Genomic DNA, 26,797 nt, shown 5'->3' with positions numbered 1-26,797 from the left:
CAAAAACAAGCAAATGCAAGGGATCATAGGTTATGCTAATTAAAAATAAACAAAAGTAAACAATAGCAGATGACATTGGGGTAGGATATTACAATAAACAAAAATAAACAAAGATTTTACATATTTAGGTATTAAATAAAACACAAACAAACTAAATGAACAAAATGAAAGTAAAATATGGGAAAGGATAAAAAAGAATGGTGGATTTAACTATGGGGGTAAAGTGTTTTCCATAAGCTCTCTACTTCTTCTTGATTTGGGGTACGTTGATGGTTCCTTGCCTTCCAGTTGATGAAGATGTAGGCAGCCAGAAGAGTAAACGCTTGCCGGAGATTCCCTATTGGCCCAAAATGACCACGAATCAGATCTTCTTTTGATGTCTTGCAGCCCTTTTGACGCATGATTCCTTCCAACCAGCTCCAAACGGTGAGGCGTTCAGGACACTGGAACATCAGATGCTCATCGGTTTCGGGGTCTTGATGGCAGATTGGGCATTTTGCGTCCTCGTTGGGATCCAACCGATGGCATCTGGTCCTGGTAGGGAGAAGTCGCTGGTTGAACAGGAACATGGTCTCTCTGATGTTACTAGGAAGGGCTGCAGTCGCCTTCCAGATTCGTGGCCAATCCAGATTAGGCCTCAGGATCTCCAGCTTTCCCATTGTCGTCACCTCCAGGACCCAATGGTTGTAAGTTTTCCGATGAACCATTGGATTCCCCTGCACCAGGATTGAAGATGCAAAGAGTTGCTTGATTTGATGCAGGGGTTCCTGAAGGTAATAGGGCCTCTTCATGACTGCTACGGGGACGGTGTTGTCCTTGTAGAGTGGCAATAAGGTTCGGAGAGGGAAGGACATCCAATACCGAAGTAGAGAGCTTTCTGGGCTGTTTGGGCCTGTCAGGACTTTATACATGGGGCACAGGAAAAGGGAACAGTAAAAGAGGTGTGTGTTGACCATTCCCAGTCCCCCTTCTTTGACAGTACGGAAAATTACGGTTTTCTTCGGCCTTTCTACTTTTCCCATCCATAGAAATTTCATGACAGCCTTCGAAATCTGGTCAGCCATTTTTTTATTACAAGGTAATACCTGTGCAAAGTACACAGTTCCGGAGAGAGCCTTCGACTTGAGGAAAAGCACCCTCTGGTAAATATTAAACCGTCGACTGGCATTCTCTCGCAGAATACCATTTAAAGAGCTAAATGCATCATTCCAAATCCTACTAGCTGTCTCTTCTATGGAATGGGAAAATTTAATTCCTAACAGGGACAATGTTGGCGCTGACACAAGCCACTCAAGAGGCCAAATTGATCTAGAGCTCCAAGTCCCGAGTCCCAGGGCTTTTGTTTTATCCTTATTCATCCTTGCCTTTGTCCACTGACAGAACATATCAAGGATTTGTCCTGCCCTGGTAAAATCTTCGTCACAAGAAACGAAAATGGTGACGTCATCAACAAAGGCTCTGACAGTGAGTTTTTCATTAAACAATGATATACCCTTGAGAACTCGAGATAAACGCACAAGCAAAGGCTCAATGTATAGAACGAAGAGATGGACAGATAGGGGGCATCCCTGGCGAATCGACTGAATATCACTAATCACCCCAGCCACCTCCGATCCGTTGAGGATTGACATTCCTGTTACAGAATACATAATCTTTAACCAACGGACGAAAGTGGTGTGGTAACCCATGGCATCCAGAATCCTCCAGAGGACTTCCCTGTTAACCAGGTCGTAGGCCTTTTCAAAGTCAACTCCAACAATGGCAGCGCCCATACCCCGAATCAAAGAGTTGGAAGAGTCATGGCATCCCCGGTCATCAACAAATTGAATGACATCTCTGTAAAGACTTAAATTATCGAAAATCAATCTACCAGGTACCCCACCTTTTTGATGAGGCCCTATGGTAGAAGATAGTGTCTGCCTCAATCGTCTCGCTAAGACAGATGCCATGACTTTGTAGTCACAATTCAAAAGAGAAATTGGCCGAAAATTAGAAATTCCACAAAGTCCCGAAGACTTAGGAATTAGCCTGATCGCCGCTTGGCCCTGCGAAGACGTCAGAGTTTCCCTTTCCAGGATATGATTAAACATATCCAAGAAGTGGGGTGCGATCACGTCCCAAAATTCTACGTAAAACTCGTAAGGAATGCCATCGGTGCCAGGGGACTTGTTTGACTTCATTGCTATTAGAGCAGCTCTAATCTCAAGAAGGGAAATTGGTGCTGTTAGGTTTGGGGTTGGCTTAAAGCAATCTCTTACTCCTTCAAGGAACTCAGACCCTGCCAGTATGTCAGGAGAAGGTTGAGTCTTAAAAATTTTTGTAAAATGAGCAACAATTTCTGCTGAAATTTCCTCTTTGGTCGATAAGCAAGTGCCATTGGGGGCAATGATCTTATCAATGCAACATTTTCGATAATTATTCCTGGCACGATTTATGTGAAAAATACTTGCTTCCTCTACATCTGGCCCTTCGAAGCAGCGGGAACGAATCCCACACCCTTTGAGTGTGCTCTCCTCCCAAGACTTTGAAAATTTTCTCAACTGTTGAAAGGCAACCCAATCAAAGGTATCTGCTTCGGCCATTTCCTGTATGCAAGATTGATAGAAAAACTTAGTTTCTCTTATCAGCCTTGCTCTTTGCCTGGAATAATCCACCGAAATGCGCTTGATACCCGGTTTCAGGACACTCTCCCACCAATTTGCTACATTACTTTCCCTAAGAGGATGATTAGCAGATTCCTGAATAAAATTGGTTACATATTTCTGAAAACCTTCTTCTGACAATATTGAAGTATTTAGTTTCCACAATCCGGCAGGTGGTCTGCTACGATTTGGGAGATCAAGATTGCAAGTAAGTGTGGATTGTACCGACTGATGGTCACTAATCGATAAAGACTGCAAACAAATATTTAAAAATCTATCAGCAAACGATCGACTAGCATAAATCCTATCAAGCCTAGAAGAACCATCGTGGTAATGGAAAGTGTGGCCCGGATCACTATGATTTAGCTTTTTCCAGATATCTACCAGATCAAGACCATTAACCATCTCCTTCAAAGCATAGCTAACAACACTACTTGGGACAGGGAGGGATTGGATATTTGCCCTATCTTGGATGTCGTCAACACAATTAAAATCGCCCATCAACACGAAGGGCAGTCGAGTGGTAATCGAGTAGGCAGGAACGGTTTGACGAAGAAAATTGTTTCTCTCATTCCTTACCTGCTTACCTGACGGGGCATAGATATTAATAAACGTAAAACATTTTACGTCAATGGAGATAAGCCTTCCGTCAGGTTCAAGAAGCAGTCGAGAATACTCCAGACCATGTCTAATTAGAATGGCTGTTCCTTTTTTGTTGGGACCGACATTTGCTAGCAAGTGGTAACAGCTTTCAATAATTGGGCAAGAGTGAAAGGCTACCTCTTGAAGTCCTACGATATCTAAATTACCGTCCCTGCAGAAATTTAAAAGAATTTGACGTCGCTCGACTGATCGAATACCTCCAATGTTGATAGAAGCGATTTTTAATTGTGAAGTCATGTGTTAGGTTTTTTTAGTACGGGAATGCCTGAAGTGGGTTTCGAATTTTGGGGCGTCAGGGTAGGTTTAAATCGTTTGCTTCGTGGTAACGTGGGAATTTTCAGGGGGTCCTTAGTTTTGTCTGGATCAGTGGTATCAATTTCCCCCGTGTCGGGTTCCATTGATTCCATGATAATTGTCACTGTTTCCTGGTCTTCTGTCTTTGTGTCAGGTGCTGCTATTTTGGATTTTGAAATTGGTTTCAAAGGATTGTCTTTCGGAGGTACAGATGCGGAAGTGGTAGCAGTGTCACATTCCATGGATTCAGTTTCCAAATTATTAGTACTTTCTGAGAGTGAATCTTGCGATTCACTTTCCAGAGGTACCTGGGAAACCATGGAATTTGCTACCACGGGAATTACTACGGGTGTCTGTTTAATAGTCTCTGTCTTTTTAGTCTTTTTGGCAACAGGTTGGACAATGGTGGGTTCCTGGTTTCGTTTCAAAGTTAGGCAGTCGTAGCTAAAGTGTGTCTCTTCGTCGCAAAGTCTGCAAGTGGGCTTTTGTCCCTCATACTTAACCATGGCACGATAACTGCCAATGGTAATGTATGAGGGAATGTTTTTCGTCACCGTCATTCGTACAATCATCCAAGTGGCTAGGACAGGGTATAAAACTTCATCCTCTGCCACCCGATAGCGCTCCCACCGAGCTTCAATTACATTTCCAAATTCCTTAAGACGTGTCTGAACTATTCCCAAGTCTAGGTTCTGTGGAATCCCTGCAATTCGAACAAATTTCTCTTGAATATTGCTATCCCTGATGACTACACTAACTTCTTTCCCCTCCAATTCAGTCCTGACGATACCACTGTGTTGGGACAAAAAATTTGAGGTATATGCCTCTGACGTAAACGTAATTCTAGCGACCTGGTTTCTCGTATCTAGCACAGCAACTAGGCCTAAGAGATCCTGAGCATCAACCTTCAAACTACGCACGAAACCATGAACCGTACGCATACTCAATTTCGGGAATTGAACCCCAAAATCAATATCTACACTATTGAGCCACTTGGCAGCCATTGTCCCCTAGACAATGTCAACAAACTGCCCAAAGGGGGGGAAGGTCCCCACACACGTAAACAAACACACAAATAAAACAATTTGGGGCAAAACACAACAAAAACAGCTAAACTATACAAAATAAACACTCAAAAACACGAATATAACAACAAAAAGTAATAAAAAATAACAAAAACTCACAAAATGATGGAAAAACGGGAGAACACAAAAAGACGTCTGCATCCGACGCAGCTTAGTAGTCCGCAGCAGCGTAGTTTCGATCTACGGACCTCTGGGTTATGGGCCCAGCACGCTTCCGCTGCGCCACTCTGCTGTTGCAATTGAATGTCTGCATTACGTTCCAATTACACCTTTCGTAGCATTTTAAATTGTTGTGTTACTAAAATGCATCGACCGGGTAACCAGCATTCTAACACAGAACTATCGATGCAAAATAATGGCAACTACTGCTCCCTACCAACACGAAATGTTTTTGTATTTTTTGGAGCCTCTTACCCATCAGCAACTTGATTACCATCCGTGCTTTAACGAAAAAATTTTTAGTCCGAAATAGTCTCTTTAACTGTCGAAATTTCTTGGCCTCTATAGTATAGGAAAGCACAGAAAGCATCTGCCTAGTATAACTATCTGATTCCGGCGTGTCAATCAAGTTTATCACCAATATTCACTGGGATCTTTCTTCAATATTTACAGCGCATGTTTACCACTATTCTAAAGCTACTCACAAGGTTAATGAAATACACACAATAACTCTAAATTATCTTGAAATCTAAAATATTTCTTAAAAACGAGGTAAAATTATCTTTCTGCCTAACTTTAATGATGTACTACAGATCTCCAAAAACAAAATTAAATGGCGTACGTAGCACTTGCATTTGAATGTTGTGCATTATTTGATTGCAAAACCAAACATTATGTTTCGGATTTCGTGGCGCAATGGTAGCGCGCCTGACTCCAGATCAGGAGGTTGCGTGTTCAAATCACGTCGAGATCAGAGGGTTTGTTCAGCATTTCATGTTTAAATGTATCATTCAATGACGTTAGAGTGACAGCTATTCCAGGGCAATAATCCTTAGACTTTGTGGACGTGTAAACCATTTGACAATTGCATTCAATAATACTTTTATTTCAAATTGCATATTAATGATGCGCAAGTAAGTGGTAGCTTACCAAAAATGTAGTAATGTTAAGAGAAGGTGAAGTTCGCCAACTGCATGTAGCGATATACTTAGGGTTCGTGAAAGTGGTGACGTAACTAGGGAAACTGATTAGTCGCAATTTGTGTTTGTTACGGTCGCCTAGGGATTCTTTAAATGAAATGTCAATATTAGACGTAAAATGCATCGACCGGGAATCGAACCCGGGCCGCCCACGTGGCAGGCGAGCATTCTACCACTGAACCATCGATGCTGAGAATATTAGTGCTGTTTTATGAATTTATTCGTTACACATCATTTACAACAGTTTGTTTACTGGTATTAATAAATTACTTTTCTTAGTTATTAATTCTGTAAATGTATCGACTTAATATTTCACCTTCGATTTTTTACTAGCAGAGCGTAGTTTCGATCTACGGACCTCTGGGTTATGGGCCCAGCACGCTTCCGCTGCGCCACTCTGCTGTTGCGATTGAATGTCTGCATTACGTTCCAATTACACCTTTCGTAGCATTTTAAATTGTTGTGTTACTAAAATGCATCGACCGGGTAACCAGCATTCTAACACAGAACCATCGATGCAAAATAATGGCAACTACTGCTCCCTACCAACACGAAATGTTTTTGTATTTTTTGGAGCCTCTTACCCATCAGCAACTTGATTACCATCCGTGCTTTAACGAAAAAACTTTTAGTCCGAAATAGTCTCTTTAACTGTCGAAGTTCCTTGGCCTCTATAGTATAGGAAAGCACAGAAAGCATCTGCCTAGTATATCTATCTGATTCCGGCGTGTCAATCAAGTTTATCACCAATATTCACTGGGATCTTCCTTCAACATTTACAGCGCATGTTTACCACTATTCTAAAGCTACTCACAAGGTTAATGAAATACACACAATAACTCTAAATTATCTTGAAATCTAAAATATTTCTTAAAAACGAGGTAAAATTATCTTTCTGCCTAACTTTAATGATGTACTACAGATCTCCAAAAACAAAATTAAATGGCGTACGTAGCACTTGCATTTGAATGTTGTGCATTATTTGATTGCAAAACAAAACATTATGATTTGGATTTCGTGGCGCAATGGTAGCGCGCCTGACTCCAGATCAGGAGGTTGCGTGTTCAAATCACTTCGAGATCAGAGGGTTTGTTCAGCATTTCATATTTAAATGTATCATTCAATGACGTTAGAGTGACAGCTATTCCAGGGCAATAATCCTTAGACTTTGTGGACGTGTAAACCATTTGACAATTGCATTCAATAATACTTTTATTTCAAATTGCATATTAATGATGCGCAAGTAAGTGGTAGCTTACCAAAAATGTAGTAATGTTAAGAGAAGGTGAAGTTCGCCAACTGCATGTAGCGATATACTTAGGGTTCGTGAAAGTGGTGACGTAACTAGGGAAACTGATTAGTCGCAATTTGTGTTTGTTACGGTCGCCTAGGGATTCTTTAAATGAAATGTCAATATTAGACGTAAAATGCATCGACCGGGAATCGAACCCGGGCCGCCCACGTGGCAGGCGAGCATTCTACCACTGAACCATCGATGCTGAGAATATTAGTGCTGTTTTATGAATTTATTCGTTACACATCATTTACAACAGTTTGTTTACTGGTATTAATAAATTACTTTTCTTAGTTATTAATTCTGTAAATGTATCGACTTAATATTTCACCTTCGATTTTTTACTAGCAGAGCGTAGTTTCGATCTACGGACCTCTGGGTTATGGGCCCAGCACGCTTCCGCTGCGCCACTCTGCTGTTGCGATTGAATGTCTGCATTACGTTCCAATTACACCTTTCGTAGCATTTTAAATTGTTGTGTTACTAAAATGCATCGACCGGGTAACCAGCATTCTAACACAGAACCATCGATGCAAAATAATGGCAACTACTGCTCCCTACCAACACGAAATGTTTTTGTATTTTTTGGAGCCTCTTACCCATCAGCAACTTGATTACCATCCGTGCTTTAACGAAAAAACTTTTAGTCCGAAATAGTCTCTTTAACTGTCGAAGTTCCTTGGCCTCTATAGTATAGGAAAGCACAGAAAGCATCTGCCTAGTATATCTATCTGATTCCGGCGTGTCAATCAAGTTTATCACCAATATTCACTGGGATCTTCCTTCAACATTTACAGCGCATGTTTACCACTATTCTAAAGCTACTCACAAGGTTAATGAAATACACACAATAACTCTAAATTATCTTGAAATCTAAAATATTTCTTAAAAACGAGGTAAAATTATCTTTCTGCCTAACTTTAATGATGTACTACAGATCTCCAAAAACAAAATTAAATGGCGTACGTAGCACTTGCATTTGAATGTTGTGCATTATTTGATTGCAAAACAAAACATTATGATTTGGATTTCGTGGCGCAATGGTAGCGCGCCTGACTCCAGATCAGGAGGTTGCGTGTTCAAATCACTTCGAGATCAGAGGGTTTGTTCAGCATTTCATATTTAAATGTATCATTCAATGACGTTAGAGTGACAGCTATTCCAGGGCAATAATCCTTAGACTTTGTGGACGTGTAAACCATTTGACAATTGCATTCAATAATACTTTTATTTCAAATTGCATATTAATGATGCGCAAGTAAGTGGTAGCTTACCAAAAATGTAGTAATGTTAAGAGAAGGTGAAGTTCGCCAACTGCATGTAGCGATATACTTAGGGTTCGTGAAAGTGGTGACGTAAAGTATCGTTCAGACTACAGCTCTTTTCTACGTATAACGTATAACGTATAACGTTAAAAGTTTACGTTTGTACTTCGTAAATTTCGCTGCGTTTTTTACGGAGCCATATTTACGTAAATGTGTTCGTAGACTGTTCAGACTACACTGTCAAATTTACGTAGAGTAGGCCTAGGCTAGATTCTGCGGAGATTCTAGCGTCTGCTGTAGATTTTTGTACCTGTTGTAGCTCTTTGTTATATTTATTGATAAAAGTTCTGAGGACGAAACGTTCTTCTTCTGACCAATTTCTTGAAGACCTAAAATAGAATAAGCAATAAACCAAAATAGTTGCAAAAGATTTCATGACATAATATTTACTTTTTGATTTTCTTTATTGGTGATTTTTTGGGGGGCGACTTGAATTTGTTAGGGGAATACTTTTTGGCAACTTTAGTAGGCCCCATATTTATTTTTAAAATAAAAATTAAAAAAATTAATTATTAAATTTACAATTCTACACCTGACATATCCCAGAATGAATAAACAGGAGAGAAAACCTGAAAAAACAAAAGAATGTAGACAAGCGTAATAGATTTTGGCTACGTAGTGCGTAGAACGTCCCAAAAACTTATGTAAAAATGAGATCAATCTCATTTTTACGTACGCTCAGTTTTGACTTCGTTTTGACTACGTTTTGAGTTTACGTATTACGTACTACGTAGAGCGTTGTGTCTGAACACTCTTCCGTTCCCAGCTACGTAACTCGGAGCGTAAAAACGTTATACGTAGTACGTAAAACGCTCAAAAAGGCTGTAGTCTGAACGTGGCTTAACTAGGGAAACTGATGAGTCGCAATTTGTGTTTGTTACGGTCGCCTAGGGATTCTTTAAATGAAATGTCAATATTAGACGTAAAATGCATCGACCGGGAATCGAACCCGGGCCGCCCGCGTGGCAGGCGAGCATTCTACCACTGAACCATCGATGCTGAGAATATTAGTGCTGTTTTATGAATTTATTCGTTACACATCATTTACAACAGTTTGTTTACTGGTATTAATAAATTACTTTTCTTAGTTATTAATTCTGTAAATGTATCGACTTAATATTTCACCTTCGATTTTTTACTAGCAGAGCGTAGTTTCGATCTACGGACCTCTGGGTTATGGGCCCAGCACGCTTCCGCTGCGCCACTCTGCTGTTGCAATTGAATGTCTGCATTACGTTCCAATTACACCTTTCGTAGCATTTTAAATTGTTGTGTTACTAAAATGCATCGACCGGGTAATCAGCATTCTAACACAGAACCATCGATGCAAAATAATGGCAACTACTGCTCCCTACCAACACCAAATGTTTTTGTATTTTTTGGAGCCTCTTACCCATCAGCAACTTGATTACCATCCGTGCTTTAACGAAAAAACTTTTAGTCCGAAATAGTCTCTTTAACTGTCGAAGTTCCTTGGCCTCTATAGTATAGGAAAGCACAGAAAGCATCTGCCTAGTATATCTATCTGATTCCGGCGTGTCAATCAAGTTTATCACCAATATTCACTGGGATCTTCCTTCAACATTTACAGCGCATGTTTACCACTATTCTAAAGCTACTCACAAGGTTAATGAAATACACACAATAACTCTAAATTATCTTGAAATCTAAAATATTTCTTAAAAACGAGGTAAAATTATCTTTCTGCCTAACTTTAATGATGTACTACAGATCTCCAAAAACAAAATTAAATGGCGTACGTAGCACTTGCATTTGAATGTTGTGCATTATTTGATTGCAAAACAAAACATTATGTTTCGGATTTCGTGGCGCAATGGTAGCGCGCCTGACTCCAGATCAGGAGGTTGCGTGTTCAAATCACGTCGAGATCAGAGGGTTTGTTCAGCATTTCATGTTTAAATGTATCATTCAATGACGTTAGAGTGACAGCTATTCCAGGGCAATAATCCTTAGACTTTGTGGACGTGTAAACCATTTGACAATTGCATTCACTAATACTTTTATTTCAAATTGCATATTAATGATGCGCAAGTAAGTGGTAGCTTACCAAAAATGTAGTAATGTTAAGAGAAGGTGAAGTTCGCCAACTGCATGTAGCGATATACTTAGGGTTCGTGAAAGTGGTGACGTAACTAGGGAAACTGATGAGTCGCAATTTGTGTTTGTTACGGTCGCCTAGGGATTCTTTAAATGAAATGTCAATATTAGACGTAAAATGCATCGACCGGGAATCGAACCCGGGCCGCCCGCGTGGCAGGCGAGCATTCTACCACTGAACCATCGATGCTGAGAATATTAGTGCTGTTTTATGAATTTATTCGTTACACATCATTTACAACAGTTTGTTTACTGGTATTAATAAATTACTTTTCATAGTTATTAATTCTGTAAATGTATCGACTTAATATTTCACCTTCGATTTTTTACTAGCTGAGCGTAGTTTCGATCTACGGACCTCTGGGTTATGGACCCAGCACGCTTCCGCTGCGCCACTCTGCTGTTGCAATTGAATGTCTGCATTACGTTCCAATTACACCTTTCGTAGCATTTTAAATTGTTGTGTTACTAAAATGCATCGACCGGGTAACCAGCATTCTAACACAGAACCATCGATGCAAAATAATGGCAACTACTGCTCCCTACCAACACGAAATGTTTTTGTATTTTTTGGAGCCTCTTACCCATCAGCAACTTGATTACCATCCGTGCTTTAATGAAAAAAATTTTAGTCCGAAATAGTCTCTTTAACTGTCGAAGTTCCTTGGCCTCTATAGTATAGGAAAGCACAGAAAGCATCTGCCTAGTATATCTATCTGATTCCGGCGTGTCAATCAAGTTTATCACCAATATTCACTGGGATCTTCCTTCAACATTTACAGCGCATGTTTACCACTATTCTAAAGCTACTCACAAGGTTAATGAAATACACACAATAACTCTAAATTATCTTGAAATCTAAAATATTTCTTAAAAACGAGGTAAAATTATCTTTCTGCCTAACTTTAATGATGTACTACAGATCTCCAAAAACAAAATTAAATGGCGTACGTAGCACTTGCATTTGAATGTTGTGCATTATTTGATTGCAAAACAAAACATTATGTTTCGGATTTCGTGGCGCAATGGTAGCGCGCCTGACTCCAGATCAGGAGGTTGCGTGTTCAAATCACGTCGAGATCAGAGGGTTTGTTCAGCATTTCATGTTTAAATGTATCATTCAATGACGTTAGAGTGACAGCTATTCCAGGGCAATAATCCTTAGACTTTGTGGACGTGTAAACCATTTGACAATTGCATTCAATAATACTTTTATTTCAAATTGCATATTAATGATGCGCAAGTAAGTGGTAGCTTACCAAAAATGTGGTAATGTTAAGAGAAGGTGAAGTTCGCCAACTGCATGTAGCGATATACTTAGGGTTCGTGAAAGTGGTGACGTAACTAGGGAAACTGATTAGTCGCAATTTGTGTTTGTTACGGTCGCCTAGGGATTCTTTAAATGAAATGTCAATATTAGACGTAAAATGCATCGACCGGGAATCGAACCCGGGCCGCCCGCGTGGCAGGCGAGCATTGTACCACTGAACCATCGATGCTGAGAGTATCGTAGCTTCTGCTAGACTTTGTCGAGAGCAGACATGTTTTCAAAGGGCTCTGGGTTTTTATTGATGTTATGTTTTAGCTCGTTTTATTGTTCTTCTCTTTTATCTAACTTCATCCGAGAAACTCTTCTGTTTTTACAAAAACAAATATTTTGCTTTTATTCAATACTATTTTTTCTGTAATTTTAATATTCCATTCTACTTGTTTATTTATATTCATTTTTCAACTCATTTTCCGTTCTTTTAAATTTTTTTTTCCCATTTCCCTTATTATTTATTTATTTTTTTTTTAATCATCTCAAATCCTATAAAAAAAAATATTTTTCTTCATATTTTTAATTGGTCTTTAAATTTTTCTCCCTATATTTTTCCGAATTTTATTTCATTTTTTGTTTTTACTTCCTAAGAATTTCTGTTTTACACTCTTATATGTAAGTGGGCCCAGGGTAGCAATGGCAGAGGAAGGAGCATCTAGTAGAAATTCTACTAGTATAAGACTCCATGGGACAATCATTAAAATCCCAGTTCCTCTGCCAAACATTTTAAAATGTGGGGAGAAATCCTGTCAAGGTGAGCGAGGTAGCGGTCCCTGGTCTGGGGATCGCAAGAGACAATTGGCGGAGACACACATAAAAGAAAGACATTCTAGGAGAGGGGTTCAGTACACCACCCAGTATGTCTGCCTTGGCTGTAAAAAGGAATTTAATTCGTTTATTTCAGCCGGCAGACATGCAAGACCTTGTACTGAGTCCCTTTCCTCCAGTATTCTCCGCCAATCCCTCGAACTAACCATTGCATCTGCAATGGATGGTTCTGCAGGGGTCTCCTAATCCCGCTCACTCTTCTCTCCCCACGTTTTCCCCTTCCAGAATTGAAGGGGACAAAATCATTTTAAAATACCCTGGTAAACCCACGAAGTGTCCTAGGTGTGAGTGGACTACCTTGGCAACTAACACCAGAGCCATGGGTAGTATCCACAGACACCTAGAGACAGCCCACACACTCCGACTAGTTAAATATTGGGAATGCGGAGTGTGTGGATTTGCTGGAGATGGCCCTACACTAAAAGGGCATTACCAGAGATTGCACTCAGCACCACAGCAATCACCCTCCATCCGGTCGCCACGGTTTTTCAACGCAGATACCTCTGTTCGGGATTCTTCTGTGGTAGCGACCTTCCAAGAGGAGATCGCTGTCACAGAAGATGAGCGTCAAGAGTTATCCGTGATGGGAATGCCGGCGATCGAAGAGGAGGGGCCTGGTAATGCCCAATCTCCAGCAAATTTTACCCAAAGCCCCATTTTAATTCTTGAGAGGGAGTTCACCGCATCTTTTAATACACAAAATTTTTGTTGGCTCTACAAACTCCCTCTACAAGAAATTTCTTATCCACAACCTGTAGCTCCGGAAGGGCCCCAACCTGATCCCACTCAAGAGACCCAACCCTTTTTCCCCAGTCAGCAAAATGTTCGAAGATGCAGCCAAGACAGCTCAGAAGAGCAAAGCCAAAGAGGCGGCGATTTCGCTTGTCTCTGGGTACCTGCTTTTCTGAGCTGCGAGACCCTTCTTGATCTTGAAGGCGTCCTCGAACGTTGCACTGCTGACTGGCTCCCCAAAGCACAGATTTTAGAAGACCCTAGCCCTGAAAAAACCCGAGGAAACCCTAATGGTAGAAAAAGAAACCAAAACCGGCAGATGCAGAGAGCCCGGTGACAGATCAAGCTCAAGGCCTACGAAGCGAGGAAGATTCAACGGCTTTTCAATATCTACCCAAGAAGAGCCGTTCGAGAGGTGCTCGGAGATCGTTCACCCTCGTACGATGGCACTGTTGAAGCTGCGGAGGAATACCTCGAGAGGACTTACCACCGCTCGAGTCTACCTTCGCAGCAGTGCCAGAGTGCGAGGGTACTCTACGACACCTGCGACTGGTCCCATCCATCAAGGGACCAGATGGACTTCATCAATCGTGCGCCTAGCCAAAAAGAGCTTGAGGCTAAACTTCGCCGGGCTACAAATACATCACCAGGGGTCGATGGCCTAGAATATCGACATCTAAGAGCCCTCGACCCCGACTGCATCTTGCTGGAAACAGTTTGTAGAATAGTTTGGAAGATTGGAATTCCTAACTGTTGGAAAATATCGCGAACAGTCCCCATCTTTAAGAAAGGGGACACTAGCGATTATTCCAACTTTAGGCCAATTTCCCTTCTTCCGACCATCTACAAACTGTTCTCGGAGTAATCAGCCAGAGACTCACAGAGGTCGCCTCAGATCTTGGCTGGTTATCTCCCCGAGCAAAAGGGTTTCCTCCCGGGGGTCCATGGTATCCAGGAGCACACACAGCTCTTGCAGACCGTTGTCGAGAAGACAAGGACCAAACGTAGGCATGTGTCTATAGCATGGCTAGACATGTGCAATGCGTTTGGTTCTGTTCCTCACGCCGTTCTTGGAGAGCTGTTTGCTTCTCTTCCGATACCAGACGACCTTCGGCGCATCCTGGCGGACATTTACTTGGGGAATCGGATGGATTTTGCCGTTCAGAAAGAATCTGTTCGTATTTCCCCAACAGCAGGTGTTCGTCAGGGTGACGCTCTTAGCGCCCCTATTTTTAATCTGGCTTCCGAGCCCCTCGTCAGGGCCGGAAAGTCCAATATCAACCCTGGATTTTTTTTATTTGGCTCACTCGTCAAGACCACGGCATATGCTGACGACATTGCCGTGGTTACAAATTCTCCTGACGAGCTCCAAAATATTTTAGACATTTTGTCCCTCACCGCTGACACCTAAGGGCTGCAATTCAACGCCGGGAAGTGTGCTTGCTTGGTCATTGACAAAGGCAAGCCGTCTGAGGCTCTGTGCCGAATCGGTACTCAACCCATTCGGTGCTTGGGACCAGACGACCAAGAGACATATCTTGGTACACCGATCGGCGGGAAATTGCGGTTTCGTCCTCCCACTGACCTTATCCCTAACCTTGACAAGATTGCCGCCTCCCACCTCGCAACATGGCAAAAACTTGAGATTTTCCGTAGCCACCTTCTACCTTCCCTTTCCCATCACCTCGCTTCGGGTCGGGTCCTGAAAGACTGCCTCACCCAACTGGACACTGAGTGTAGGAAGTTCTTAGGCCTTATTTGCAACCTTCCCAATCACGCAACGGTCCCGTTTTTCTAAGCGGACCGGCGGGTTGGGGGCCTAGGAACATACCGCCTCACTGATGATGCCGATATCTGGACCATCGCCAGGGCTGCTCAGCTCCTCACTTGTAGAGACCCTACAGTGAGGAACATATGTCGAGAGCAGCTCCATGAAACCATCCGGCGAGGGTTCAGAAACGAGCATCCAGGAGTGTTGCCAGTTGGGGAATATCTTTCGGGATCCGTGGATGGGGGGCTCTACAGACTGAGGTACGCGGAGGCAGGGTCCAATCTTTGGACTCTTGCCCGCCAAGCTGCCAAACGACTGGGAGTGCGGATTGATGTATCCGGCGATGAAAATATAAGAATTGTCGCCGATGACGTCTCCGTAAGCCCAGTCAAGGCAGTCCGCGGACTTCGGAAAGTAGCTCGGCAGCGCTATACCAGGGACCTAATTTCCGACAAGAGCCACCAGGGAGTAGTTGCCACTGGCCTCTCCCTGGAAGACAAGTCGAAAGACATGGCTCGCCTGGTATCCTGCCGTACGCCCCTCTCCTTCCGAGACTGGAGATATCTTCACAGGGCCCGGCTCGACATCCTTCCTCTTCGGGGGCACTCGTGGTTTTGCTCACAGGAGCAAGATACGAGTTGCCGCCGATGCGGAAAGGAAAACGAGACCGGGTTTCATGTGCTTAACCACTGTGAAGAAGGTCTCCAGCTCGCCACCAAGAGGCACAACACCATCCAAGATCTCTTGGAGTCGCTGCTAGTCAAGCAGGGACACGACGTCACGATCAACAATGCCATCCCCGGGCAAAGGTTAAGACCGGATGTTGAATTTCAACTATCCGGTTCCCGGGTGATGGTCGACGTCGTGGTCTGCTATGACCAACCAGGGAGTATGGAGAATGCCTACCAGCGGAAATATGATAAATATTCTTCGCATGGGAGGATTCTCCCACTGGTTGTCGGGTCTCTTGGATCATGGTACCCCAGGAACGACGAAATCCGTTCGATTCTCGGAATCAACGGAAGATCCTGGGGTGCCTTCCGATTCAAGGCCCGATTGGCAGCGATCCAGGGATCAATGGAAATGGTGTGTGCCCATTTCCATCATGGTGCACCAAACCCCGAAGCTGATGATATCCCCCCTTTTCCCGTAGAAACTCATAACAGCAGAGTGGCGCAGCGGAAGCGTGCTGGCCCCTTAACCCAGAGGTCCGTAGATCGAAACTACGCTCTGCTAGTAAAAAATCGAAGGTGAAATATTAAGTCGATACATTTACAGAATTAATAACTAAGAAAAGTAATTTATTAATACCAGTAAACAAACTGTTGTAAATGATGTGTAACGAATAAATTCATAAAACAGCACTAATATTCTCAGCATCGATGGTTCAGTGGCTAGTTTATGGAGGGTTTTCCGGAAGGGGAATAAACATGTATGAGGTGGGTGCATTTTAAAATATTACTAAAATTACATAAATAAAATATGTGGGAAAGAATCTACTAATCTACTGGGTAGGGAGTTTCTACGGGAAAAGGGGGGATATCCTCAGCTTCGGGGTTTGGTGCACCATGATGGAAATGGGCACACACCATTTCCATTGATCCCTGGATCGCTGCCAATCGGGCCTTGAATCGGAAGGCACCCCAGGATCTTCCGTTGATTCCGAGAATCGAACGGATTTCGTCGTTCCTGGGGTACCATGATCAAAGAGACCCGACAACTAGGGGGAGAATCCTCCCATGCGAAGAATATTTATCATATTTCCGCTGGTAGGCATTCTCCATACTCCCTGGTTGGTCATAGCAGACCACGACGTCGACCATCACCCGGGAACCGGATAGTTGAAATTCAACATCCGGTCTTAACCTTTGCCCGGGGATGGCATTGTTGATCGTGACGTCGTGTCCCTGCTTGACTAGCAGCGACTCCAAGAGATCTTGGATGGTGTTGTGCCTCTTGGTGGCGAGCTGGAGACCTTCTTCACAGTGGTTAAGCACATGAAACCCGGTCTCGTTTTCCTTTCCGCATCGGCGGCAACTCGTATCTTGCTCCTGTGAGCAAAACCACGAGTTCCCCCGAAGAGGAAGGATGTCGAGCCGGGCCCTGTGAAGATATCTCCAGTCTCGGAAGGAGAGGGGCGTACGGCAGGATACCAGGCGAGCCATGTCTTTCGACTTGTCTTCCAGGGAGAGGCCAGTGGCAACTACTCCCTGGTGGCTCTTGTCGGAAATTAGGTCCCTGGTATAGCGCTGCCGAGCTACTTTCCGAAGTCCGCGGACTGCCTTGACTGGGCTTACGGAGACGTCATCGGCGACAATTCTTATATTTTCATCGCCGGATACATCAATCCGCACTCCCAGTCGTTTGGCAGCTTGGCGGGCAAGAGTCCAAAGATTGGACCCTGCCTCCGCGTACCTCAGTCTGTAGAGCCCCCCATCCACGGATCCCGAAAGATATTCCCCAACTGGCAACACTCCTGGATGCTCGTTTCTGAACCCTCGCCGGATGGTTTCATGGAGCTGCTCTCGACATATGTTCCTCACTGTAGGGTCTCTACAAGTGAGGAGCTGAGCAGCCCTGGCGATGGTCCAGATATCGGCATCATCAGTGAGGCGGTATGTTCCTAGGCCCCCAACCCGCCGGTCCGCTTAGAAAAACGGGACCGTTGCGTGATTGGGAAGGTTGCAAAAAGGCCTAAGAACTTCCTACACTCAGTGTCCAGTTGGGTGAGGCAGTCTTTCAGGACCCGACCCGAAGCGAGGTGATGGGAAAGGGAAGGTAGAAGGTGGCTACGGAAAATCTCAAGTTTTTGCCATGTTGCGAGGTGGGAGGCGGCAATCTTGTCAAGGTTAGGGATAAGGTCAGTGGGAGGACGAAACCGCAATTTCCCTTCCGATCGGTGTACCAAGATATGTCTCTTGGTCGTCTGGTCCCAAGCACCGAATGGGTTGAGTACCGATTCGGCACAGAGCCTCAGACGGCTTGCCTTTGTCAATGACCAAGCAAGCACACTTCCCGGCGTTGAATTGCAGCCCTAAGGTGTCAGCGGTGAGGGATAAAATGTCTAAAATATTTTGGAGCTCGTCAGGAGAATTTGTAACCACGGCAATGTCGTCAGCATATGCCGTGGTCTTGACGAGTGAGCCAAATAAAAAAATCCAGGGTTGATATTGGACTTTCCGGCCCTGACGAGGGGCTCGGAAGCCAGATTAAAAATAGGGGCGCTAAGAGCGTCACCCTGACGAACACCTGCTGTTGGGGAAATACGAACAGATTCTTTCTGAACGGCAAAATCCATCCGATTCCCCAAGTAAATGTCCGCCAGGATGCGCCGAAGGTCGTCTGGTATCGGAAGAGAAGCAAACAGCTCTCCAAGAACGGCGTGAGGAACAGAACCAAACGCATTGCACATGTCTAGCCATGCTATAGACACATGCCTCGTTTGGTCCTTGTCTCCTCGACAACGGTCTGCAAGAGCTGTGTGTGCTCCTGGATACCATGGACCCCCGGGAGGAAACCCTTTTGCTCGGGGAGATAACCAGCCAAGATCTGAGGCGACCTCTGTGAGTCTCTGGCTGATTACTCCCCGAGAACAGTTTGTAGATGGTCGGAAGAAGGGAAATTGGCCTAAAGTTGGAATAATCGCTAGTGTCCCCTTTCTTAAAGATGGGGACTGTTCGCGATATTTTCCAACAGTTAGGAATTCCAATCTTCCAAACTATTCTACAAACTGTTTCAAGCAAGATGCAGTCGGGGTCGAGGGCTCTTAGATGTCGATATTCTAGGCCATCGACCCCTGGTGATGTATTTGTAGCCCGGCGAAGTTTAGCCTCAAGCTCTTTTTGGCTAGGCGCACGATTGATGAAGTCCATCTGGTCCCTTGATGGATGGGACCAGTCGCAGGTGTCGTAGAGTACCCTCGCACTCTGGCACTGCTGCGAAGGTAGACTCGAGCGGTGGTAAGTCCTCTCGAGGTATTCCTCCGCAGCTTCAACAGTGCCATCGTACGAGGGTGAACGATCTCCGAGCACCTCTCGAACGGCTCTTCTTGGGTAGATATTGAAAAGCCGTTGAATCTTCCTCGCTTCGTAGGCCTTGAGCTTGATCTGTCACCGGGCTCTCTGCATCTGCCGGTTTTGGTTTCTTTTTCTACCATTAGGGTTTCCTCGGGGTTTTTCAGGGCTAGGGTCTTCTAAAATCTGTGCTTTGGGAGCCAGTCAGCAATGCAACGTTCGAGGACGCCTTCAAGATCAAGAAGGGGGTCTCGCAGCTCAGAAAAGCAGGTACCCAGAGACAAGCGAAATCGCCGCCTCTTTGGCTTTGCTCTTCTGAGCTGTCTTGGCTGCATCTTCGAACATTTTGCTGACTGGGGAAAAAGGGTTGGGTCTCTTGAGTGGGATCAGGTTGGGGCCCTTCCGGAGCTACAGGTGGTGGATAAGAAATTTCTTGTAGAGGGAGTTTGTAGAGCCAACAAAAATTTTGTGTATTAAAAGATGTGGTGAACTCCCTCTCAAGAATTAAAATGGGGCTTTGGGTAAAATTTGCTGGAGATTGGGCATTACCAGGCCCCTCCTCTTCGATCGCCGGCATTCCCATCACGGATAACTCTTGACGCTCATCTTCTGTGACAGCGATCTCCTCTTGGAAGGTCGCTACCACAGAAGAATCCCGAACAGAGGTATCTGCGTTGAAAAACCGTGGCGACCGGATGGAGGGTGATTGCTGTGGTGCTGAGTGCAATCTCTGGTAATGCCCTTTTAGTGTAGGGCCATCTCCAGCAAATCCACACACTCCGCATTCCCAATATTTAACTAGTCCTAGTGTGTGGGCTGTCTCTAGGTGTCTGTGGATACTACCCATAGCTCTGGTGTTAGTTGCCAAGGTAGTCCACTCACACAACTTCGTGGGTTTCCCAGGGTATTTTAAAATGATTTTGTCCCCTTCAATTCTGGAAGGGGAAAACGTGGGGAGAGAAGAGTGAGCGGGATTAGGAGACCCCTGCGAAACCATCCATTGCAGATGCAATGGTTAGTTCGAGGGATTGGCGGAGAATACTGGAGGAAAGGGACTCAGTACAAGGTTTTGCATGTCTGCCGGCTGAAATAAACGAATTAAATTCCTTTTTACAGCCAAGGCAAACATACTGGGTGGTGTACTGAACCCCTCTCCTAGAATGTCTTTCTTTTATGTGTGTCTCCGCCAATTGTCTCTTGCGATCCCCAGACCAGGGACCGCTACCTCGCTCACCTTGAAGGGAAATGGGAAAAAAAATTTAAAAGAACGGAAAATGAGTTGAAAAATGAATATAAATAAACAAGTAGAATGGAATATTAACCCCAGATCAGGAGGATGCGTGTTCAAATCACGTCGAGATCAGAGGGTTTGTTCAGCATTTCATGTTTAAATGTATCATTCAATGACGTTAGAGTGACAGCTATTCCAGGGCAATAATCCTTAGACTTTGTGGACGTGTAAACCATTTGACAATTGCATTCAATAATACTTTTATTTCAAATTGCATATTAATGATGCGCAAGTAAGTGGTAGCTTACCAAAAATGTAGTAATGTTAAGAGAAGGTGAAATTCGCCAACTGCATGTAGCGATATACTTAGGGTTCGTGAAAGTGGTGACGTAACTAGGGAAACTGATTAGTCGCAATTTGTGTTTGTTACGGTCGCCTAGGGATTCTTTAAATGAAATGTCAATATTAGACGTAAAATGCATCGACCGGGAATCGAACCCGGGCCGCCCGCGTGGCAGGCGAGCATTCTACCACTGAACCATCGATGCTGAGAATATTAGTGCTGGGTTGGGGAATACCCAGTTGGGGAATATCTTTCGGGATCCGTGGATGGGGGGCTCTACAGACTGAGGTACGCGGAGGCAGGGTCCAATCTTTGGACTCTTGCCCGCCAAGCTGCCAAACGACTGGGAGTGCGGATTGATGTATCCGGCGATGAAAATATAAGAATTGTCGCCGATGACGTCTCCGTAAGCCCAGTCAAGGCAGTCCGCGGACTTCGGAAAGTAGCTCGGCAGCGCTATACCAGGGACCTAATTTCCGACAAGAGCCACCAGGGAGTAGTTGCCACTGGCCTCTCCCTGGAAGACAAGTCGAAAGACATGGCTCGCCTGGTATCCTGCCGTACGCCCCTCTCCTTCCGAGACTGGAGATATCTTCACAGGGCCCGGCTCGACATCCTTCCTCTTCGGGGGCACTCGTGGTTTTGCTCACAGGAGCAAGATACGAGTTGCCGCCGATGCGGAAAGGAAAACGAGACCGGGTTTCATGTGCTTAACCACTGTGAAGAAGGTCTCCAGCTCGCCACCAAGAGGCACAACACCATCCAAGATCTCTTGGAGTCGCTGCTAGTCAAGCAGGGACACGACGTCACGATCAACAATGCCATCCCCGGGCAAAGGTTAAGACCGGATGTTGAATTTCAACTATCCGGTTCCCGGGTGATGGTCGACGTCGTGGTCTGCTATGACCAACCAGGGAGTATGGAGAATGCCTACCAGCGGAAATATGATAAATATTCTTCGCATGGGAGGATTCTCCCCCTGGTTGTCGGGTCCCTTGGATCATGGTACCCCAGGAACGACGAAATCCGTTCGATTCTCGGAATCAACGGAAGATCCTGGGGTGCCTTCCGATTCAAGGCCCGATTGGCATCGATCCAGGGATCAATGGAAATGGTGTGTGCCCATTTCCATCATGGTGCACCAAACCCCGAAGCTGAGGATATCCCCCCTTTTCCCGTAGAAACTCCCTACCCAGTAGATTAGTAGATTCTTTCCCATATATTTTATTTATGTAATTTTAGTAATATTTTAAAATTCACCCACCTCATACATGTTTTTTCCCCTTCCGGAAAACCCTCCATAAACTAACCACTGAACCATCGATGCTGAGAATATTAGTGCTTTTTTATGAATTTATTCGTTACACATCATTTACAACAGTTTGTTTACTGGTATTAATAAATTACTTTTCTTAGTTATTAATTCTGTAAATGTATCGACTTAATATTTCACCTTCGATTTTTTACTAGCAGAGCGTAGTTTCGATCTACGGACCTCTGGGTTATGGGCCCAGCACGCTTCCGCTGCGCCACTCTGCTGTTGCAATTGAATGTCTGCATTACGTTCCAATTACACCTTTTGTAGCATTTTAAATTGTTGTGTTACTAAAATGCATCGACCGGGTAACCAGCATTCTAACACAGAACCATCGATGCAAAATAATGGCAACTACTGCTCCCTACCATCACGAAATGTTTTTGTATTTTTTGGAGCCTCTTACCCATCAGCAACTTGATTACCATCCGTGCTTTAACGAAAAAACTTTTAGTCCGAAATAGTCTCTTTAACTGTCGAAGTTCCTTGGCCTCTATAGTATAGGAAAGCACAGAAAGCATCTGCCTAGTATATCTATCTGATTCCGGCGTGTCAATCAAGTTTATCACCAATATTCACTGGGATCTTCCTTCAACATTTACAGCGCATGTTTACCACTATTCTAAAGCTACACACAAGGTTAATGAAATACACACAATAACTCTAAATTATCTTGAAATCTAAAATATTTCTTAAAAACGAGGTAAAATTATCTTTCTGCCTAACTTTAATGATGTACTACAGATCTCCAAAAACAAAATTAAATGGCGTACGTAGCACTTGCATTTGAATGTTGTGCATTATTTGATTGCAAAACAAAACATTATGTTTCGGATTTCGTGGCGCAATGGTAGCGCGCCTGACTCCAGATCAGGAGGTTGCGTGTTCAAATCACGTCGAGATCAGAGGGTTTGTTCAGCATTTCATGTTTAAATGTATCGTTCAATGACGTTAGAGTGACAGCTATTCCAGGGCAATAAACCTTAAACTTTGTGGACGTGTAAACCATTTGACAATTGCATTTAATAATACTTTTATCCCTGAGGGTATATATGTATATATACTGAAGGACTTTAACAATTTTAGGGTGTGGGGTATAGGGGGGGTAGGAGTAGTAGTAGATCTCAGAAGGTTTAATGTCCATTATGTATTTCCATATACGTTTCTTCCCTGAATGACCAATCGTCCCCAAATTTTGTACAAAATTCTGTCAAAATTTGATACGTGGTATAGTAGCTTTTTCATTTGATTCTATTACAGTTTTAAAAAAATAATTTGCGTAATTGTTACCTAGCTGGTTGCCGAATCCTAGGCAGTGAATTTGATTTTGTTTGCGTAACCTTACAACTGTCAATGCATTGCAGTCAGTGCAGAAGGCTGTATAACAGTCACTAAACAGTAAGTGTTTTCTTTAACAAAATGTTTTAAGCAGTAGATTTTTATATATTTTTTTATATTGCAGTAGTAAACGTGCTGCCAGAACGGAGACTATGAAAAAGAAAGTTACACAGCGGCGACAAGATAACTAATTTTAGATGCTATATCCACATGTATGTGTGTTATAGCTCAGCGGTAAGGTGTTGGGCTCATAACACTAAGATCAATGGATCAATACTCTTTAAAACGCAAAATTTATTTAGTTTTTTCCTTTTTATGCGTATATTTTGTTAAATTTTTAAGTCGCTTAGTATGTCTTAAACTTAAACTATCCTAAGTAATATTTATATGGTTACATTCCCTGAAATTGCTTTTACAAGACAATTCAATTTGTTGTCTTTTTTGAGGAAAAATCTTCATCTAATTCACGATTGCATTCTCATTTTTTTTTACATAAGTCCCCGTGTTGCTAATTCCGGACAGTATACTGCTGCAGATGATGTAAAATTAAACTGCTATTCATACTAGTCGCATTATGTCAATAACAGCGTAGTGGTAAGGGGTTGCGCTGGCACCATTAAGTTTAATTGTTCAATACTCATGCGGAAATAAAACATTTTTTCTTCATGTCATTGTTTTCTAATTTTTGGAAAATTTTTTTAAGTCGCTTGATAGGTCTTAAACTTACATTATCCTAGCCAATATTGATATGGTTAGATTCCCAGAAGTGTATTAAAAAAACTATTGCATTCGGTAGTACATTTTTTGTATAAAATTCTTCAAATTCGTTATTGCATTTTAATTTTTTACATAAGCTCCCGTGCTGCTAATTCCGGACAGTAGACTACAGCAGATGAACACTATAAATTGATTGAAATTTAGAAATCTTGGATCCAAAATCTGTTTATCTTTGGCCCACGTTACATGTCTATAGACAATTTTTTTTTCAAAAAAATTGCCCGAAGGACATTACCGAAGGAATCTTGTTTCAAATTGCATATTAATGATGCGCAAGTAAGTGGTAGCTTACCAAAAATGTAGTAATGTTAAGAGAAGGTGAAGTTCGCCAACTGCATGTAGCGATATACTTAGGGTTCGTGAAAGTGGTGACGTAACTAGGGAAACTGATTAGTCGCAATTTGTGTTTGTTACGGTCGCCTAGGGATTCTTTAAATGAAATGTCAATATTAGACGTAAAATGCATCAACCGGGAATCGAACCCGGGCCGCCCGCGTGGCAGGCGAGCATCCAACCACTGAACCATCGATGCTGAGAATATTAGTGCTGTTTTATGAATTTATTCGTTACACATCATTTACAACAGTTTGTTTACTGGTATTAATAAATTACTTTTCTTAGTTATTAATTCTGTATATGTATCGACTTAATATTTCACCTTTGATTTTTTACTAGCAGAGCGTAGTTTCGATCTACGGACCTCTGGGTTATAGGCCCAGCACGCTTCCGCTGCGCCACTCTGCTGTTGCAATTGAATGTCTGCATTACGTTCCAATTACACCTTTCGTAGCATTTTAAATTGTTGTGTTACTAAAATGCATCGACCGGGTAACCAGCATTCTAACACAGAACCATCGATGCAAAATAATGGCAACTACTGCTTCCTACCAACACGAAATGTTTTTGTATTTTTTGGAGCCTCTTACCCATCAGCAACTTGATTACCATCCGTGCTTTAACGAAAAAACTTTTAGTCCGAAATAGTCTCTTTAACTGTCGAAGTTCCTTGGCCTCTATAGTATAGGAAAGCACAGAAAGCATCTGCCTAGTATATCTATCTGATTCCGGCGTGTCAATCAAGTTTATCACCAATATTCACTGGGATCTTCCTTCAACATTTACAGCGCATGTTTACCACTATTCTAAAGCTACTCACAAGGTTAATGAAATACACACAATAACTCTAAATTATCTTGAAATCTAAAATATTTCTTAAAAACGAGGTAAAATTATCTTTCTGCCTAACTTTAATGATGTACTACAGATCTCCAAAAACAAAATTAAATGGCGTACGTAGCACTTGCATTTGAATGTTGTGTATTATTTGATTGCAAAACAAAACATTATGTTTCGGATTTCGTGGCGCAATGGTAGCGCTCCTGACTACACACAATAACTCTAAATTATCTTGAAATCTAAAATATTTCTTAAAAACGAGGTAAAATTATCTTTCTGCCTAACTTTAATGATGTACTACAGATCTCCAAAAACAAAATTAAATGGCGTACGTAGCACTTGCATTTGAATGTTGTGCATTATTTGATTGCAAAACAAAACATTATGTTTCGGATTTCGTGGCGCAATGGTAGCGCGCCTGACTACAGATCAGGAGGTTGCGTGTTCAAATCACGTCGAGATCAGAGGGTTTGTTCAGCATTTCATGTTTAAATGTATCATTCAATGACGTTAGAGTGACAGCTATTCCAGGGCAATAATCCTTAAACTTTGTGGACGTGTAAACCATTTGACAATTGCATTCAATAATACTTTTATTTCAAATTGCATATTAATGATGCGCAAGTAAGTGGTAGCTTACCAAAAATGTAGTAATGTTAAGAGAAGGTGAAGTTCGCCAACTGCATGTAGCGATATACTTAGGGTTCGTGAAAGTCGTGACGTAACTAGGGAAACTGATTAGTCGCAATTTGTGTTTGTTACGGTCGCCTAGGGATTCTTTAAATGAAATGTCAATATTAGACGTAAAATGCATCGACCGGGAATCGAACCCGGGCCGCCCGCGTGGCAGGCGAGCATTCTACCACTGAACCATCGATACTGAGAATTTTGGTGCTGTTTTATGAATTTATTCGTTACACATCATTTACAACAGTTTGTTTACTGGTATTAATAAATTTTTTTTCTTAGTTATTAATTCTGTAAATGTATCGACTTCATATTTCACCTTCGAGTTTTTACTAGCAGAGCGTAGTTTCGATCTACGGACCTCTGAGTTATGGGCCCAGCACGCTTCCGCTGCGCCACTCTGCTGTTGCAATTGAAAGTCTGCATTACGTTCCAATTACACCTTTCGTAGCATTTTAAATTGTTGTGTTACTAAAATGCATCGACCGGGTAACCAGCATTCTAACACAGAACCATCGATGCAAAATAATGGCAACTACTGCTCCCTACCAACACGAAATGTTTTTGTATTTTTGGAGCCTCTTACCCATCAGCATGGCGCCTTACCTTGCTTGCTTGTGCCCCCTTGCTTGCCTTGCTGCTTGAACGCCGCGCCTTGCTTGCCCGGTTGGTTACCACATATTCATTCTCACGCTTTGGGTGTTC

General features: G+C 42.9%; 1 protein-coding gene and 12 non-coding genes across 13 annotated transcripts; 5 read left to right on the top strand and 8 right to left on the bottom strand.

Moving 5' to 3' along the window:
• Nucleotides 1-194: 194 nt before the first annotated feature.
• On the bottom strand, nt 195-922 carry LOC123467494. Its single transcript, XM_045167393.1, has one exon. It carries the CDS (start codon nt 909-911, stop codon nt 207-209), a length of 705 nt encoding a protein of 234 aa, XP_045023328.1. The 5' UTR covers nt 912-922; the 3' UTR covers nt 195-206.
• Nucleotides 923-5,525: 4,603 nt separating this feature from the next.
• Nucleotides 5,526-5,597, top strand: Trnaw-cca. The gene has a single exon. It is a non-coding gene; the product is annotated as a tRNA-Trp (tRNA).
• A 345-nt stretch (nt 5,598-5,942) lies between these two features.
• On the bottom strand, nt 5,943-6,013 carry Trnag-gcc. The gene has a single exon. It is a non-coding gene; the product is annotated as a tRNA-Gly (tRNA).
• A 1,238-nt stretch (nt 6,014-7,251) lies between these two features.
• Nucleotides 7,252-7,322, bottom strand: Trnag-gcc. Its single transcript has one exon. It is a non-coding gene; the product is annotated as a tRNA-Gly (tRNA).
• Nucleotides 7,323-9,370: 2,048 nt separating this feature from the next.
• Trnag-gcc lies at nt 9,371-9,441 on the bottom strand. Its single transcript has one exon. It is a non-coding gene; the product is annotated as a tRNA-Gly (tRNA).
• Nucleotides 9,442-10,262: 821 nt separating this feature from the next.
• Nucleotides 10,263-10,334, top strand: Trnaw-cca. Its single transcript has one exon. It is a non-coding gene; the product is annotated as a tRNA-Trp (tRNA).
• A 345-nt stretch (nt 10,335-10,679) lies between these two features.
• On the bottom strand, nt 10,680-10,750 carry Trnag-gcc. Its single transcript has one exon. It is a non-coding gene; the product is annotated as a tRNA-Gly (tRNA).
• Nucleotides 10,751-11,571: 821 nt separating this feature from the next.
• Nucleotides 11,572-11,643, top strand: Trnaw-cca. Its single transcript has one exon. It is a non-coding gene; the product is annotated as a tRNA-Trp (tRNA).
• Nucleotides 11,644-20,933: 9,290 nt separating this feature from the next.
• Trnag-gcc lies at nt 20,934-21,004 on the bottom strand. The gene has a single exon. It is a non-coding gene; the product is annotated as a tRNA-Gly (tRNA).
• A 1,943-nt stretch (nt 21,005-22,947) lies between these two features.
• On the top strand, nt 22,948-23,019 carry Trnaw-cca. The gene has a single exon. It is a non-coding gene; the product is annotated as a tRNA-Trp (tRNA).
• Nucleotides 23,020-24,901: 1,882 nt separating this feature from the next.
• Trnai-uau lies at nt 24,902-24,973 on the bottom strand. The gene has a single exon. It is a non-coding gene; the product is annotated as a tRNA-Ile (tRNA).
• Nucleotides 24,974-25,797: 824 nt separating this feature from the next.
• On the top strand, nt 25,798-25,869 carry Trnac-aca. Its single transcript has one exon. It is a non-coding gene; the product is annotated as a tRNA-Cys (tRNA).
• Nucleotides 25,870-26,214: 345 nt separating this feature from the next.
• Nucleotides 26,215-26,285, bottom strand: Trnag-gcc. The gene has a single exon. It is a non-coding gene; the product is annotated as a tRNA-Gly (tRNA).
• Between the last annotated feature and the right edge of the window lie 512 nt (nt 26,286-26,797).

The sequence above is a fragment of the Daphnia magna genome, unplaced genomic scaffold, assembly GCF_020631705.1.
Source record: "Daphnia magna isolate NIES unplaced genomic scaffold, ASM2063170v1.1 Dm_contigs189, whole genome shotgun sequence".
NCBI classification, from domain to species: domain Eukaryota; kingdom Metazoa; phylum Arthropoda; class Branchiopoda; order Diplostraca; family Daphniidae; genus Daphnia; species Daphnia magna.
Note: the sequence above shows the minus strand (reverse complement) of the source record. Positions and strands in the feature narration are given on the sequence as shown.